This window comes from Anser cygnoides, chromosome 20 (genome assembly GCF_040182565.1).
Source record: "Anser cygnoides isolate HZ-2024a breed goose chromosome 20, Taihu_goose_T2T_genome, whole genome shotgun sequence".
Taxonomy (NCBI): domain Eukaryota; kingdom Metazoa; phylum Chordata; class Aves; order Anseriformes; family Anatidae; genus Anser; species Anser cygnoides.
In genome coordinates, this window is record NC_089892.1 from 8,698,929 (window position 1) to 8,717,796 (window position 18,868).

General features: G+C 45.5%; 1 protein-coding gene across 3 annotated transcripts in view; it reads right to left on the minus strand.

The window, feature by feature from the left end:
- PAPPA (pappalysin 1) overlaps positions 1–18,868 on the minus strand; it is a 362,370-nt gene that overhangs the window by 36,761 nt on the left and 306,741 nt on the right. For all 3 annotated transcript variants that reach the window (XM_013182853.3, XM_013182852.3, XM_066981035.1), the window contains 3 exons: positions 17,504–17,717; positions 8,422–8,590; positions 1,704–1,887 (listed from right to left, as the gene is read on the minus strand). In XM_013182853.3, the coding sequence (XP_013038307.1) occupies positions 1,704–1,887; positions 8,422–8,590; positions 17,504–17,717 (567 nt within the window). The remainder of the gene's footprint in view (positions 1–1,703; positions 1,888–8,421; positions 8,591–17,503; positions 17,718–18,868) is intronic.

An 18,868-nucleotide genomic window follows, 5' to 3' on the forward strand; every position in this document is an offset into this window, starting at 1 on the left:
TTTTCTAGAGCACCAGCATGCTCCTCTGCTCTGACTCATGCAGCAGCTCTGCAGACCAGCCGTGGTGATATCATACTGCCACTGCAATGTGATAAGCTGTGACATTACCAACAGTGGCTGTCATGACGTCAGTGATTGAATTAGGCATGAGTCATCCGAACACCATTTTCCAGAAGTTTAGTGGCAATATCTATTAGTCATCACCGATGGCATACACCAAACGGTGCCTTTAGCTTACAACTCACAGAATGTCTGGACAAAAGTGAAGTGATGCTAAACAAATGAGCTGCACCCCTGACTTTGTGCTAGTTATTAGCTTTTCAGCTACCCCTGCCAGCATCACCAGCTGAAGCTCTTCTTGGTCATGCCTTGTTTTACCCTCTGATGCTCTGCATGAAAATTGCCATTCATCTGCTTGGGGTAATTTTACATTCCTCCAAGTTGATTAGCATCAGTTAATCTAGTGGAAGGTGTCCCTGTCCATGGCAGGGGGGTTGGAATTAGATGATCTTTAAGGTTCCTTCCAAACCAAACCATTCTATGATTCTATGATAATTATTTTAACTCCCCTCTCAATAAAATAAAATAAAATAAAATAAATAAAATAAAATAAAAAAATCCAGCTGTTTCCAATGAAAAACAGCCTCCCTGTTGAAGATGACCCTCTGAGTATATAAACAGAAAAAGGGAATTCTTTGGTAAAAATCTCCCCTTTGAACAGCCTTAGCTTTCACTGTGGGTTGGCTACTTGTGGTTACTCTCCCATGTCTGAGTTAAAAGAATTGAGCAATTTGGTTATATATGAAGAAATCAACATATCCTTTCACTGAAATGTGGAATACTTCACATGCCTCTTCTGAGATTTGCTGTGAATTCTAGCAGGAGAGGCGATACCACATATAGAAAACGAGTTTATACAGCAATTGTACCTGAGTCAACAACAGCAGTTAAGATTACTCCAGTGTGAGGTGACAGATTAATTTGGCTCTAATGTTCCCTCAAATTAACTATGATATCTTTTGTGCTTCCTGAGGACCAGATTAAAAAGGGTAATGTGACAGTAAGCAAAAGAGTGGATGGTGCTGAGAAGATGATGCGGATGCTACCAGAAAAGTAGCAGGGAAGAAGATGGAGGAGAAAAGGAAAGAATGCAGCAGAGTATGTTATTTTCAAGAAATAAAACTTGTAGAGACTCCTAAACAGGAAGAGAAGAGAAAGGTCAGAGGTAGAGCAAGACGAGTGTGGAAAAGGGGAGAGGTGATGGATGGATTACGAAAAGCAATGATGGGAGACCGTGTGACTGAGACATGGGACTGTCCAGTTTTCTCCCACCTTCCCAAATACATGGAGGAGGCATAGAAGGGAGACAGGCACAGAAAACAGAGAAGGCATAGGAAAAGATGAGAGAGTTCAATATGATTTATCCCCACGACTTTTCCATGTTTTGGTTGTATGGAAGTAATATTCAATATCGTTCCTGCCTAGCCAGCCATGATCAAGCAAAGGTCAGAGGAAGGTAATAAGAGAGATGCAAAGGAACTTAGCTTCTAATATAAATAAACCTTCCCTAGACTCTCATAATTCTTCATAGTTAAAATATCATGAATAATTCTAAAACAACAGCAATAGTAACATGTATTACTCGCAGCAGTCTGTTAGCCATGCAGCTATCCCCAGCTCGCTGCACAGACACCCCTCGATACCTTTCAGAAGAGCAGGAGGTCGGCAAGTGAAGGAGCATTTCTTGCCAAAGGTGGTCCCCTCGCTGCAGTTGAAGGTGGCTGGGTAGACATGATACTGGTCTGGGACACCACAGTCCACAGGCTCGCAGGTCACCTGCTTGTTCCACTTCCCATCTGTGCAAGTCATGGTGATGCTGGACTCCGTCTGGAATTAGACACAAGACTACAGCCACCACAGCCAGCAAAGGAGAGACCAAAACTGCTTAAAGCCTAGTTAACAACCATTAGTTTTGTGTCTCACAAGTCAAGCAAAATGAAACCTGATGACCACCATCATTATGTGGACAGCAGCTACTAAAAACATTGAGGCCACACAAGAAACAATGTCAGAGAACCAGTATGTATTTCTGCCACCAGCTGGGTGAGGGATCAGAGTGCTTCAATGTTAAAAGCACTACAAATAATCTGAACTTTTGTCTGCATCGCCTCCTGGGACGAGCCATGGAGCCTACTGCTCAGCCCCGTGACCGGAGAGGCGCATGCGAGCCTGAGCCGTTTGGAGCTGACAGCCACCCCTGATCCTCACCACCTTCGGCATGACACGGTCACCCCAAGGAGCCCCCATGTATTTCTGAGTCACTGAATTCACTCTGGGGTTTGAAGTGAAAGCCAACCTGGTGTGAAGCAGGCCAGGACTCGTGTCTGAGGCTCTCCCCAGAGGTGTCAGCGGCCCCTGGGAGGAGGCCTGGGCCTGGGCCTCGTCAGTGCCAAGAGAGTGGCCTGGGCTGTGGAGCCTTGTGCTGCTGCTTCGGCTGCTAGCACCAGAGTGCCTCAGGCCTCCAAAGGAAACCAGGGCCCTGCTCTGCTGGCGTGAGGGACATGCATGCTTGAGAGACAGCCTTTTTCCTGGAGGATTTTGCAACGGACAGACCCCAAAGCATCTTGCCCATACGTTCACTTGGCATTTGGTCCAGAAACTCTTTATGAGAGGTCAAATACAGAATTAGCACCTGTGTTCTGACTTCCCCAATGCCCTAATACTGGCATAGCTACACAGAAGCTACACTTCTCTGGATTTGAGGAATAATCCAAACAGTGAAGTAGACTGAAATCCTGAAGTGCTAGGAGGAGAGAAAGAGAGTCAGAAGTGGGGTGGGAAGGCGGGGGGCAAAGGAGCCACCTGTTCAAAGCTAAGACAAAGAATTTACTGGGTGACTGAAGGACAAACAGATGCTGGCAAAGAGAACAGAATAAACAACACATCCGCTTTCTAATTAGAAAGAGAAAATGATTACAGATTAGAGGTGAAGAATCTGAAAGCAGAACTCTTCCCCCCATACCAGAATAAAAAAGAAGGACTACAGAAAGTGAAATGTGAGAAACCCAAACACAAGATATTGTGGAAGGGGAAGATACCTGCAAGGAATCTGACCAAGTCATACAGCAGCACTCCTCTGCCCCCAGGGAATATTTTATTCAGGGCTGGTACGCTCACAGGAGATTTGCACCGCCAACCATTGATCTAGCTTTATAAAAGGAAGGGGAATTTTTCTAGCACACATCAAAGGGACCTGGATTCCCTTTTTGCAAAAACACCCTAATGGTTTCAACAGAAGTTCAGACCTGTCTCCCTTTGATATATGGTTGCATTCAGAATGGAAAAAGCAGTCCCAGAGCTGAGAAACTGGACACTTCCCAAGTGGGCACAAAACCCCTTTTCTAGACCATGCAGTTTATTTAAACAGGGAGCACTGCTGATGGAAAAAGTGTCTTTTCTACAAATTTAGAGTAGCGCATTTGGGGATTCACAGAGTGCTTAGGTGAAGTGACACTCCACGTTCTCATTCCCAGCCATTTTGCTCCCCACTGGCTACTAATTCTTTGTTGTTTATCAGATTATTTGCATGATGAAAAATGCATTTCTGTAGGTAGATGATGGCTTGAAGATGCCTGTGCTTCCAGGAAGTTGCTGTGTAATTCTGATGACCACAGGAGAAAGGATGAGAGCATATTTCCATGTCTTCATAATTCATACACATAGCAGCATCACCGCCACATTTGCACTCCAGGCTGGGCTGCTTCAGGAACCAGCAAAGCCTCAATTTCCCTTAGCAGATGCTGTCATCGACCAGAGCTCCAGCACTGTGGCTGCTGGGCACCTCAACAGCAGGAGGCTAAAACAAAACCAAGCTATTGATGACAGGGGCTATGCAAACATTAAGGAAAAGACGTGGGTCTTGCACTGTACCCTGCTGCATGCTGGCTCCACTCTGGGCACAGGACTTCAACTCCAAGAATTCACTTATTAGTCTTGGTGTGATCTAGTTTAGGAATAAATGATTGCTCCTTCTAGCTGATACCAGTTGCTGAAGCACAGTATGGTGCAGAAGGGAGTTTCCCTAATGACAGGGTTACACATCAGATGCTGCTCTACAGCAAACCAAATAAACAGCCCAAGTTCAGAATCCAGAATATAATTCAAAAATTGAAACAGAAGCAATATCTGTGCATGACAGCCACACCTTACAGAACACAAGAATGCTTAGCCCAAGCTAACACTTGGGAGGGCATGGTCTTTGTTAGCTGACAGCCTGCTGGAAATGCAGCGTGCCTGGGGCCACCCTCCTTGGAAGGGATCCCTTGTTACAGCTATACCACACTGCACTTTATTTCTGCCGCTGTTCTAGACCACGATGTCAAAAAAAATTACTCTCCTTCACTCCGTTTTCAACTCTTTTTTTTTTTTTTCCTCTCCATGGTACTTTCCCAACAAAACCACTAACCAGAGTGGAAGAGTCACCTTCTTCCAGACCCACATGGCTTTTCCTCTTCCTGGCACACCGGCAGGGCCATTCTCCCACAGAGACGCATAGCCCATGTGGGTAAGACCCTGGCTTCTCAGCTTTTTCCAGTAATTTGCTCCACACCTGTATGATGGAAGCTGAGGTTTTCAAGGTCAGACATAATAATGAAACATTTTAGAACATGTCTATCACCCAGCAGCACAACTTCAAGGAACAGGAGTGCATGCATTTCTGCAGTGGAACATAACAGAGCCAGCTTCCCCACAATGCAGAGGACTAATGCCTTTAGTGCAGAGGACAACAGAAATTATTGCAGATCACACCGCCTTACAGCTTCTCCTTCTAGCAGTGTCCCACCTGAGGGTGGGCTCATTGCAGTGCCTGGGTGCAGGACCCCAGGCTGCTTTGCAGGACTCCGCTCACCCCAGCACCTTGCCAGACCATGGGGTATTTCCAATTAACTCAGCCTGAGCAGCTCTGCCTTCGGATCCAGCATTGGGTCTTTGTGGCAGCATCTGCGCCTGCCTTTGCAGATCTCCTGTCCAAAGCCTGAACGGGCACGTGCCCGTTTCGCCTGTCTGATCTGACAAGGTCACCCAGCTCACAGCAGTCCACATGAAGCACTTGGTTTTCTCATCTGGTTTATTAGCTGTCACTTTGGGCACTTTGTGTTGCTTTGACTGGCATCACAGTAACCGCTTCCCTTCATGTTCTGCCTTCCAAAAGAGGCTTACGCAAGGAGGGAGGGCGGACAAGAAGGAGAAAATAATAAAAAAAAAAAGGTAAAGTGAGCAATACAGTGAAGAGGATGCAAACTTTAACAAATCTGGTGTCAGAAAGATTTGTTTCTTGGGACTTTTAACAGCTTGGGAGAATTCACGTCTCCTTCCTGCTGCCCAAGATCCCAGTCGGCTCCTTCTTCAAGCGATGCTTCACGTGTGAAGTTTCCTCTCCTTAAAAATGAACAGCTGTGCCCTCCCCTCTAAGTATTCTTCCACTTCTGCCCACTGTGCCTCTAATTGAACCCACATGAGCCGTGCTTTCTTTTCCTGGCATGATTGATGATGCCTTTGCACAACATTAGGGAGCTGCTGGGTTTTAAATAACACCTCTTGACCAGAGCAGCAGTGGTGGTAGCTTCAAGGAGAGATGACAACAAGTAACTGAATGAGCAGGGCTTTCAGTGAAGGACAAGGGGGAGGAAGGCAATGAAAGACAAAGGGGGAATGGGGGAGAAAAGAAGAAAGAGCAATGGAGTTGTCAGGGGGGTGGGAGGACATTGGGGGAAAATGAAAACATCCCGAGATCTTCTTTGTGAAAAAAGATACATGATGGCTTTGGCCCCATCAATATGCAAGCCCATTTTTTTTGTTGCTTAAGTCCCTAAATGACGATGAGAGAGAACCCAAGAGAGAGTAAACAGCTCTGCTTTTTTTTTTTTTTTTTTAAAAAAAAAAAAAAAGCAAACAGCTTCTCCTGCACATGGTGCTGATGTTTTTAGGATTTGGTGATTTTATGGAGTTTAACAGGATTGGGAACAGGAACTTCTCAGAGAGCAAAGATGAATGAAGTTTTTGACCTAAGACTTATTAAAATGGTGGCTTCAAGAAGAGACAGAGGCCAAAAAGTGCAGGAACTGTCAGGATGATTTTCAAAAAACCCTTAGATGTAAAAGGCTGATTTGAAATGTGACTTGTGCCCCTACATCTCTGAGGTGCTTTTGAAAAGTTTGCTTTTAATTTTCTGTTCATCTTTTTTCTCTGCCTTCCAGTGAAATACAGAAGACAAATGTGGTTCAGATGCTAAACCAGGGCATGTTCACTGGTGTGTAAGTCATCCCCACCAACATGTAGTGGTCATGGGCCACTGATGTTCAGCCTGCTCTTTGAGACCTTGCTCCTCACCTCAGTCCCCTTCTTACCCACGAGTGTGAAACATTAGCATGTGCAAAGCCACCTTCCTTCGTCCTCCTCGTGCAGCCCTCTGGACTGAAAGCTAAGTGAGAAAAAAGTAGCTCTAGTCCCTCAAATCAGTCAATCACGACAAATATCCAACAGAATGACAACAGTGAAATAACCAACAGCTTTGTGCAAAGCTCCTCAATCACAGAATGAAGTCCCTCCAACCACAGATAACAATCTACATGTCCTAGCTCATCTCCAAACACTTCTGTTCAGAAGACCTGAAGCTGGGAAGCATTTGTGGAAGGAGCACAATATAATTCAGTACAATGCAATACAAAGAATCCAAACCATGGATTCCAGACTTACTCAGATAATTAATTTCCTGCATGCATGTTCCACAGGTTCTGGCTAAAAGCACCTGACACAAAGAAATTAAACAGGATGATATCGAAAGAAACTGTCCTTTCCTATTCAACAAATCTCTGAAGCACACGCATGAACTCCTAAAGCACGTGTTTGAAGTGCTCTGCTGAACATGGATATTTTTAAGATGCTTCACTCCTTCCCTGCACAGCACAGAGCAAACAAATCCATAGGCCTCACGGTTTTTATTGGGAGAAAAAAAGTTGACAAAAAGTGCAATAGATCAGGATGAGAGGAAGCATGCTGTAATAAGCAGTGAATCACATTAGCTGGGGGTGCTAAAATCCTCCACTCCTGTCATATGAATCTGATCAAGGCTCTGAAACCAAACTTCTCTGAGCAAAACCAAATACAGTTGGCTGAGCTTCCCCCAAAGGTACTTTTTGCGTTTAAATAACAGAGCGCTGGTGAAACATGTTTAGGCTGTTTTATTTGGGTTTGGATTCCTGTGTGCTCAATGTACAGCTCCCTTCCAACTATTTCCTGGTTCAGCCATTCAGGCTCGTTTGAGAACTTGTTTTCTGTTCTGTAAAAATGCTCAGCTGGAGCTGGGGTTCTGGTGCTGATGCCAATTAGGATGGAAGAGGCCCAGCTCTCGGGGTCCTGTATTTGTTTTGTAATTGAGTTGAAAGGGCTGACTCATTCCCCTCCTCTCTGTCTCCCCCCTCTGCGAGCTCATGAAGAACACAATATTTCACAAATACAGACAGGCTGCTGAGAGTGCCTGCCTGCCCCCAGCCCCAGATGTGAGCGCTGCCCCGAAAACAGGCAGAAAGGTGCCGGTGGAGGCCACCACCACCCTGTCACGACACGAGCCAGCACCGCTAGAGCAGAAAGCACAAACTGGGGTGCCTTCAGCACACCCCCATATCCCATGCACCTCACTCCAAGCAGCATGCTGAGCCTGGACCATGCTACATGCACTCTTTGTCCACCTCTCCGAGGGCAAAGGACACACATTTTCTCAATGTTTAAGAAAACCGGTAGTTCTCCTGCACGTCCCACTCTCTGCAACATGACAGGCTGCATTTGTGGGACTGGATTATTATTGCATAGGGTAGGTAAGACAGGTAGCACAACCCAAGTCACTGGGTGGGTTTTTGATGCTTTGGTTGGAAGAAAAAAGGTTTAGACTCTTCTCCCCCTGGGGGATATCATGCATTTCTGCAGTGTCAGAGCATGGCTGGAAGCAGACGGACTGCAATGCTGCAAAGGAGTTAAGATATCATTAGCCCCAACACCAGGAATAAACACGAGGAACTTTGCCCAGAAACTGGTTGTGTAAAAAACAAACACCCCACCTCCAAAAAAACAACCCAAGAAACCCTGTTTGGCTGAGTAGAGCCAGTGAGATCAGAGAAGGCCTAAACACACATTTAAACATTTTGGGTTGAAAATCTCTAGGTTTGGGCAACACGTAAGATTTGCTGACTGTCAGTACCTCTTTGCACAGTCAGACGGCTCCTATTCTGAAAAGAAGTATTTGGATAAGGTCCTGTCCCAAGGCTGAGCTGAGATTTTGGGCTTTCGGCTGGATTATTTCTCCACTTCTCCACCCCCATTTGCTCATCCCTCTTTTGTGGGTCACACAAAACCAGCAGGACAAACCTGGCTCTTGCTGAGATCATCGTCTCGCTGGACTTGCAAAATGTAGCCTGTCTTGCAGCTCACGTTGCACTGGGCACCATCGTACCACCCGCCACCGGTGCAGTTCAGCAGCGCGTTCTTGATCTCCAGCTTTTGGCAGTCAGTGGCTTCGCAGGAGTAGTGGACACAGCTGGATGGGAGACAAGAAGTGGCATTTGAATTCAGTTCCTGTAATTCATTGAGAAAGAGCAGCTGGTCTGACTGACAAAGCCGTCACTTGCCAGGCAGCAGGTAAATGGATTGCACACCGACTGCGGGTCAGCCAAGTGCTCGTCACCCACGAGCACACCCTTTAGCTTTGTCTTCGGAAGAACTGGGACAGTGGTAACGGTGATGACAATGAAAGCAAATTATGGGTCTTGTGGCAAAAGGGAAGAGCCTGCCAAGTCTGCAGAATTACTTTCTGTTCTGCAATATTCACAGAGGAGAAACAACACGAACAACAGCACTGTGGCCATCCTACTCCTGTACCAACATGCATCTGTCCATCCCACGAGAGCAATCTCCCTCCAAGAGCAGTCCTTATACCCCATCCAATTTAAAATCTCTGCTGAATTCAGGAGTGCCTTATATTGCTAGTGATAAGTGTGTGTGCATGTGTGTACGTGTGAGGACGGGTTTCTCTTATCTTTGAGAAACTCGATAGCAATCAACACATTCATCTTATTCCACTTCACGAGGAACACCAAACATCAGTTGTGTAGCTGTGTTGATAAGCTCTTATCAAGCTCAGCAGAATGCTGTCATTTCAGATCTCTCCGGCTGCTGTCCTGCCATCCATAAAATGTTTCCCTGGATGGAAACTCACTGCTCTCCCTACAGTGAATTATTCTAACATTTAGCATAACTTGTAAAAAGAGGTTTTGGTTTTATTTTTGTAGACGCAGAGATGTCTAGTAGACACAAAATCTTTTACCACTTCTGATGACCTGAGTCAAACATTATAGCACATGGTCAAATGTGAGTGCGGGAACAGTCCCTTAGCTAAAGGGCAATGAAAACGCTGAGAGTCTTAAAGCATGTAGAAAGATGTTTTGCTGTATTCAAGGCAAAGTTTCTGGGGCTAAAGATTCCTACAAAGCAATATGCCTCTGCTGAAAGGAAAACTAAATTTAAATTAAATACAGTTAAATTCGGAGGAGGGTCAACCTTGATTTAATTCATCATCTGTGTGGGTAGGGAATAACCTGAAACACCAGAAGTTATAGAAGGAAGAGAAAGCAATGCATCAATAAACATATTTTGAAATGGATTTCAAGTAAGATATTCCCGTCTCCTAGAAAAAAAGGTTAAAGCCACCAAAAACCCGTCCACCTTAACTAAGCACAGGACTTAGCATGTACCTGATGTTTTGCTGTGTTCAAAGCACTGTGCAGACATTATCTAATTAATTTTCATGACACCCTTGTGAGACACCTGGGCTGGTGTTGTTATCCCCATGTTACTGATGGAGAAGCACATCTGCACATGTCTCTGCTTGGCTGTATATCAGATTAAACGACAGTATTATGTCCTTCTACAACTCATTTCTCTGTCCCAGACTAGCACTATAAGGGAAGTGCCCACTGCTTGTAATTTAAGGTTGCTTGTTCAGTGGCGGCCCTTCCCCAGAGCTTGATGGCCTATAAATAACTTTCACATTCAAACAGATCCTTGTTTTCTCATCTTGCACAAAATATTGCTGCTGATGGGACTGAGGAAGAAGAATGCTGCCTCTACATTGGCCAACTCAATGTCATCGTATAGAAGTAGCACACTGTCTACCAGCAGTACAACTGAAAAGTGATGCTCATCACAGAATATGCTGATCCTGCCTACAGCAGGATCCCCCCCTACCAAGGGTTTCATGCATGTTTTCCAGTCCCTGCAACTCACAGCCTGACCTACATATTTAAACTGCCATCAATTTCACTTTTCACTCACTGATCAATAGGTCTGTGGACAAGACCGGAAGAATAAATGGAGGGCGCATCCTAGTGCCCAGTTGGTCTTCTCTTGCAGACAGATGTAGAGGAAGAGCATAAACAATGAATGATGCCACGTTGAATCCTCACTACATATCCCAATTCCATCTGCACATGACGGCTCAGCACTATTTCATTCCCCTCAGTTTTTCAGACAGTGAAGCTGCCATATGAGTTCCTTCCATGCCAGCACTCCAGAGACAAGGAAGTTGACTCATTGAGGTAAAAAATGAACACCATTGCCAAGCCATTCTCAGAAGCACATATTGTGAACCTTGACTGCCATTGCAAAACATGAAAAATCTGAAAACTTTTTTTGCGCAAAACTTGGAAAAATTAAATAATAGAAGATCTATTTCATTTAATATCTTATGTGAACCAGTGTTCAACACATTGAAGAAGCACTGAATTCAGCCTTGAATGGCTTCACAGGGAAGGATGAGCCTAAGAAAACCTGTGCAATTTGCACAAAGGGAAATCTGGAGCAACATCACAGCAATAAATGGCATTGCCTTTCATTTCCATCAACATAAAGGAGAGAAAGAATCCGGTTTCTGGAGTTCAGATCAGGACACCAGATGAACAAGCCTGGGCTTAAAAGTCCTACACAACTGAAACGCCACAGACAAAGGCATTAAGAAACACTTATTGTGATGTTCTTCTTTCTGTTTACAAGTCCCCTTGTGGTCTTCTTAAATGGCCAGGGAACATTTTTAGCCACCCCCTCCAGGCTCCAGATTATGCCTCGGTTAGCAGATCATCTGGGCAGCTCTCTCTGTCTGTAACTCTATATGAATGACTTCAGTGACAAACAATACAACCATTCACTTTTTGTAAAAAAACAACCACTGCCACCAAATGTTTCCAATTTAAATATTTCTGGTTCTCTAGCTACTGGTTCCAATTTGGTATCAGCTACTGTCAGCCATAAATCCCAATGAATTTTGAAGTCACGATCCTGAACTGAGTTCTGCAAATGCAGAATTATGGAGAAATTAATATCTCCAAGTAGGAAATTTAGACAAAGAACCCATCACATCCATATTACAGAACTGTGGGTTACAGAAGCTCTTGCATGGGTACTGCCATTTAACAGCGGTTAATCATCACATGTTCCAGAAACTATGCATTCCTTGGGACAGAAACAATATGGAGTATCTGAGAATGAAATCACTTCTATAACTTATGTTGCTTCCTGGCATGGGACAGCATATCCCATTTTTCTTGCAATCAGAATTGTGTGACTTCATCAAAACTGCCTACTTGAAGTAAGTCATCCTGACTCCCCAAATGCACCTGGGAATTGCTTGCAAGATTATGATCTGCTCTGGACAAAAGCTAGGCAAGTGCATGTATCATTAATTGGTATAGATAAGAATCAAGTGTCGGTGCCTGGGATATTCTCTGACATTGCTTATTTTACTAGATCCACCTCATGATTCACCTGTTCCTCTCCTTGCTCTAGTAACGTATGATTCCCTAAAACAACATTTTTGCACCAAGCTGAGTGCAAGAAACAGAGAATTTCTTGCACACTTTCCACTGCCTGCACTGCGTTAAAAACATAGATCAAGGCAGACCATTTCAATGATGTAAAAAGCCCTGAGCAGAGTTAGTTTCACATGTAGGCTGAAGTTCTGAGCCAGTTCTTACTTTATTCAAATCCATTCTGCCCATCCCTAATCTAAATGAGCTCAGTCATTAGCCTCTAAATCTTTATTTCTCTGTGCCAATATTGGCCCCAGTTCAGCAAGGCACTTAAATATGTGCTTAACTTCAAAAGCACGGTTAAGTCCCACTGATAGATTTGACTACAGGGGGATGTAAGCAAATAGCTAAGGGCTTTGCTAAATTGGGGTCTTGGTGACACAATCCTAGAAACATTTGTATTTTAACATGTTTATAGAAAATTGTAACAATTAAGTGGAACTCTTCCTTCCTCACATAAAAACAAACCAGCACTTCCTCCTTCGAAAAGCTTACAGCAGCCAAACATTTTTTTTCTTAACCCTGGGGTCAAGCACTTTTCCAAGAACTCATCTTAACACAGTGCCCTAATTATTTGTTTCCTTAGCGACTGCCCTGACACATATATATGCATAGGTGAGCATAAAAGCATAAAGCATACACTTATGGATGAGACGACTCCAACCATTGCCTAGTTTATATCGGAAAAACTTCCTTTTCCTCAGTTCAGGCCAGCCTGGGCTGCAGATCAGAAGCATCCTTAAGTTTTATTCTACGTTACCGTACAAACAATACATGCACATGTGGCCTTCTGATGGTGTTTCTAACAGATGTATCCTTACAGTGGGCTTATCCTCTCTGTCTGTAGGGAGGTCTGTAAAGACAAGAGCAGGTTTTCTCTCTCTAATCCACACACAGACGTACCATTCGGAAAAGCAAAGGCTGCCAGTCACATTACTTCTTGTAGCTTCAGAAATAAAAAAGGTATGAACTGCAAACTTGGCAATGAACTTGTCTTCTTTGGATTTCAGATGAAATAAATTGGTCTCCATGTACTAACATAAAAACTCAAAAGAAATCTGCCCAAATCCTTGGGGAAAGGTGGGGACCGGTGAAGCCATGCTGACCGTGCCACTGGAAGAAGGATCAGACCCTTTCCCTTTGCATGCTTGCCTTCAAATCTGGTTCACAAGGGTGACCAACAGAGTGGCCTCACCACCATTATGGCCCCCTCAGCAACCTCAATGCAGTTACTATTGAATCCGACCCCAAGAATGATCCCAACAAAACCTAAACCCAAACCAAGAGGGTCAGGAGAGCACGCAACCCCTGAGATTTACAGAAAACACCTGGTCCAGCCCCAGGTGAGCTGTGGGGAAGGAGAGGCGGGGCAGTGCTCATGGGGGCACTGGCTCTGCCCTTGGCCCTGGGGGCTCCCGGTGCACCCCACTGCACGAGCCATCCCGCCCGCAGGCCCTATGGAGCCGACAAGGCCTCAGAGCCCCGCGCACGCTCCCAGCGTGGAGGCAGGAGGCAGGGCCGGGTGCCTGAGCGCTGCCCGCCCCGCCGGTCCCCCTTCCAGAGAGCGTGGCGGCAAACAAAGAAATGGCATCGCGTTCCACTTTAATAAAAGCCAAATGATGCCGTTTGCCAATTACCAAAATGGGGCGAAGGTTAAAAACCCATTGAATTATAACACATGTCACGGACCAAAGCTTCTATGATTAACAGTTCTGTGAGAAATTCATTAATTTCACCAGAAGCAAGCTGACAGAGATTGTGCTTAATGACAGAACGCAGGGCAGGGGAAAGGCAGCCAAATCGGTAAAGAGAAAGCTGCATTAAATAACAAAAAAAAGAGATGAGACATGTTTTTTCAGTATAAAAAGGAAAAAAATAACCCGATTTATAAAGGGTGGTTGCATTTGCTGCACTGCTGAAGATTTATCTTTATCATTTCTTGTTGGAGAAGCTGACAGCAGGAGACGAGAAGACAAAGAGAAGAGGCTGGAGTGGGCTCCCTCTCCCCGGGGCTTGTTTGGAGTGGCGAAGGGCAAAAGCTCGGAGGCTGGGGCAAGGGCTGGAGATGGCGTGGGGCTGGAGCTGGTGCAGTGCTGGTCCCCCGCAGCTGCGAAGCCCCCAGACAGGCCCACTTATGCTGTGCTATGGAGAGGCGAAGCCAAAACCTCTCCTGCAGAAGCCTTTTCTCAGCCGTAACAGTGGGTTTATGCCGAGATTTAACAGAACAAAGAAAAGGAAAAGCTTCTCACTGCCACTAACTAGAAAGCACAAGGAGCTGCACAATGTGAGGTGTGCATGCTGGAGAGATGTGGGCAGCATCCCACTCCTAGGGAAGGGAGGCTTACCTTCTTACAGACATGGAGCTAATGGAGAATTAGAAAGCTAGAAACTCATGAAGTCCACAATTCTGGCAGCTGAACCGGGGTTTCTGGCTGGGTTTTCATGCCTGATGCCTCTGGTTTCCATGAGAGGAGCAATCAGCACCAGGGGGGCTGGAGGAGGGGACAGGTCCTGTGAAACACCACCCAGGGGCAGCAGCCCTTGACAAGGACTGCCTTGCCAGCGATGGGGCACCCCGAGCTCATGTTTCCTACATGGTGAAAAAGTCAAAATCCTGATTTCTGAGGAACAACTGTCAAAGGCAGCCCCAGTGCACCAGGTTTTCATGGTGCTCAAATGACTGTGGGGTGGGAAATTACACCTCTGCTTCTGCACACCCACTTTCACTATCCACTCCACAAGCTAAATAGAAAATAATAAAAGTGTAAAAATTTGAGCTGTGTAAGTGTGAAACTAGTGCAAGAGAAGAACTAACTGGGCCACTATATCTGGTCTAAGGATGCAATGTGAAAATAAAGTGTGTCATTTTTATAGCACATCTCCAGCAGTTAGGTTAACTTCTGCTGAAACAAAAAGAACTTGTCGTCAGCTGCAGCAGAAAAAACCAACAACTGGAAAAATACAACTGGAAAGTACAGAGTATTTTTTAAAACTCTTTATAAATGTCTTCAGAAGGATGGAATGGATTTTCAAAAGAGCGAACGATGACTGAGGACAACTACCTATAAAGCTGAATGGGATTTTCACATTCAAGCTCCTTTTTCTCTTTTAAAATATTAACTGTAATATATATTTTAAGAAAGAAGAATAAGTACATGTTTTATTTTCAGTTATTAAGTTGTCCCTAACTCATGGAAGTGATCCATTCACCCTCAAAATAAAAACTGTGCTAACATTTAAGGACCAACATATTTCTTTTCCCTCACATATTTAAAATCTGCACCCTTGCCTAGAAGTGCCTGTATCTGGCTGTAAATCCTCTCCAACCAAAATAATTCTCCTCGAAGAGAGAGAAATAATATCTCTTACAGAGAGAAGCCAAAAAGCAGGCAAAAATATCCATGTTTACCTAAGGAAAATGAAAGCGGTAAAGTTGATGCTTATACATAGGAAGGAAAGTTCCTTTAAAAATTAAATGAGTAAAAAGAAATCACATTAAACAAACACAACCAGCATGAAAAAGGGAGTAGGGAAGGACAGGCAGTGTGGGACTGGTGCTCAGAGTGGGCCTGATGGGCAGAACACAACCATGGGAGGCAGAAGGAGAGACCCAGCTGGACCTGGCTGGGGACAGTGGGGAACCCTGAGCAGATGTCCCCAGGGAGCATGAAGCTCACACCCAGCTTCTGACCTGGAAAGGGTAAATGCAAAAAATCCCTCTCTCTGTGTTCTACCTGGATAAAATTATGAAGGAAAAAGAAGGCAGGTGACAGCAAAGGGACTTGGCATCTACCTGTTTCCTGGTTAAAAAGCTTAACGCACAACCTTCTCTGTATCTTGCATACCCTTAGAGTTGCTTTTATAGAAGAAGACAGCAGATGTGGTCACCCAAAATGATCCCACCACAAGGCCAGTTGGAAATTTTCCTCTCTATAGTACTGTAGTTGATGGAAAAATCCCACTGATTTCAACTGGCTTTGGATCAGGGCTTTATTTCAGTGTCTAGTTCCTTGACTGACACAGGAAGCTCTATGTTCAATCCAGCATTGCAACCTGCAAGACCTAAAACGTTACTCTGCTTGAGCGAGGCTCTGACTCAAGTTTCAGAGAGCAAGAGGCTGAGATGATTCAGTGCATCATGAAAACAAAACACTATCCAAAAAAAAAACGTCAAAAAAAGGAGGCAAATGGCGGGTGATTCTTCTTCAGATTACTAAAGGTTGGTTTGCTGTGCTGCAGAGGCTTTCTGAAGCTTTGCCTAAGGGGAACACATTTTTTATTAAGGAAATAACTTTCTAAACACAGAGCACTTCTAATTTCATAAGTGAACAAATGGTTCAATTCCTACTGAAAACTTGAGAGGGAGGAATGTGGTCCTGTGTCGAAGCCCTCTCGAGCTCCCTGTTGCTTCTCACCATCTCCTTTCAGTGGGTCTTTCTCACTCTGTTTCTGTCCCGCTCCTGCACTGGGATTTGGCCAAACTTGCACAACTAGACTTCTCATCTGAAACTTGATCCTGCTGTCTTTGGGCCTCTGAATTTATACAACCTACTGCACAGAATGATCAGACTCCTTGAATCTAGGTCAGAACACACGGACTGGATTGATTTAGCTATAGATATACTCCTTTTTTTTATTATTTTCCCTTCCCTCTCCCCCTTCTCACCCTCCCCCCCTTTCCTGGAATAAAAGCAGGTCCTAAAAACATGCCAGAACATTATCAAAGAACCTGACAGCCTGCTTAGGAGGCTGAGCAGAGCTTTGCTGGGATATGCAACTTGTTTTTACTATTGCTGCTGCTATGGTATGACGACTGCTCACAACTTTGAATTCACAGCGGAAAAATAGATGATTCTTTCAGGGGTTTTGCTAAATTCTCCCCTCTTCTTTTCACTGCCTTGCTGAAAGGATCCATGAAGCTGCTGCACCAGAGGCCACGAAAGGTCACAATCTCTGTGGGATGCTGTAAAGCAGAGACTGAGAGGGGTTGGTGGTGATCTATTGATGTGTCTGTAATAACAACAAGAATAAAACGGTAGCCATAAACCTTTCATCCTGGGGGGTCCCACAGAGCTTTTCAGAATGGGGGCCAGATCCAGAGAGGTGCTGAGGGCCCTTCCCCAGCCGCAAAAGCACCACGAGCGCTGGCGACCAGGCGCCTGCCACGCGGGGCTGAGCACCTTGCAGGACCCGGCCCCATCGGGGCACAAGCATCACTTTGTCTCCCCACAAATGCTTCCGTGGGAGGTCCCCATAGCACTTCAGCAGCACAAAGCCATTTAGATCCAGGCCGATGTGTGAGCGGCTGAAACGCTGCCGCGCAGGGGAATGCACGGAGAGTTAACTGGCCCCAATTCCAAGCTTAGGATAAAGGAGGGAGGAGAAAGGAAGAGGAAATAATTCACTAGCAGTATCCTATGCGGGTTAAATGTCCCATCCATCCTGATCAATGAGAACACTGCCGTTTTTTTTTTACCGGCAACACAAAGGGGTCAGCAGGGTTCAGCCGCGGTGCCCCTCCTGCCTCCCCTGCAGCCCTGGCGCGGGGGCGGTGGGTGGCGAGGCAGAAGGAAGCAGGCTGACAGGCTCACCTCTGCTCCGCTGGGCTGTAGGTCTGTCCTCGCTGGCAGCTGCTGATGGTGATGGGGTCGAAGTTGTGGAAGGAACGCAGGGCCACCCCGGAGATGGCCACAAACTGGGAGCTGAAGCTAATGAGGACAGCCTGGGTGTGATAAAAAGGGTGACTGAGGTCATGGATGACGGGGATAATCAGGGGATTGTTCCTGCAGCTCAGGACGTGGACACCTGCCAGAGGAGAGACAAGATCAGAGGAAGGGTCAGACTTAACACAATCGCTTCCTGAGGCCATGGGCACTTCAGAAGCATTTCACCCATAGGAATGGCCCTATAGAGCTGAAAAGTTATGGTAAGCTGCCTGGAGGGGCTTCCCAAATCGCTCTGGAGAGCTTAGCAGAGAAGTATATCCCTCCAGACAGCTGAAGAAAGGCTGCCATTCTCTCTGCAAGCGCGGCAGGCTCTCAGAGCGGTTTCTTTAGACCACAGCTACATTTCTATTGTGCTCTGTTAAATCAGGAGCAACCATCACAGAGGAAGCGGAGTCGCGCTATTGTGAAACCAGCCTGAGAGGACAGTTGGAGCCTTTATCCCGTGCATCAAATGGTACCGGCAGGCTGGGTGGCTTTGTGCACCACGGGCAGTGCACCAGCGCCTTGTTTGTAGCTGTGCATGTCATTAGCACTCAACATAAAACTTTTTTTTTTTTTTTTTTTTTGCATCAGCTCTATGCCAAACGTGCCCAATTTTGCTTTTGTTTAATGGTTTTCAGCCTTGGGGTATCTTGCTCTTTCCTAAAAAGGGCAAAGATGTTACTGGAGAGAGAAAAAAGGGTGATGGACCCACTGAGGATTTTACAGGTGACATCATTTGAGAAGAAAATAATTGTGGCTCACGAAAACAGAAGTGTCTCAAAGAGGTCAAGGTGCCCAGCAGCACCAGCGAGGTGCTGAGTAGACTTCATAAATCCCCTTTCTTCAGCAGAGGAGTGCTCAGTGACACTCAGGGAGAAATTCCCACCTTCAAGTAGAGGCAACAAGAATTCGCAGGGGCCAAATCCATCTCAGGGGTAACTCAAAGGACAGACAGCTGTCGTTTGGCCTCCAAATCCGTTAATTCAGATCCACGGCTGGACTGCTGACTGCAAAGCCCTGCCTCGGCAGCTCCGTGGCACCGCTCCGAGGATCAACTTGGCTCCAGCTCCGTTCGCTTCGCTGGAGCTCCCCCAGCAACGGCTTTGGCCCAGGCCCTTTGGCTACCCTGATACACTCACGAATTTGAAATAAAACAAATTCTATTTGCATGTTTAACTGGCTCAGGGATCTCTATTATTATTATTTTTTTTTCCAGTTCAGGTTTCTTGATTCAAAAGGGAAGGAATA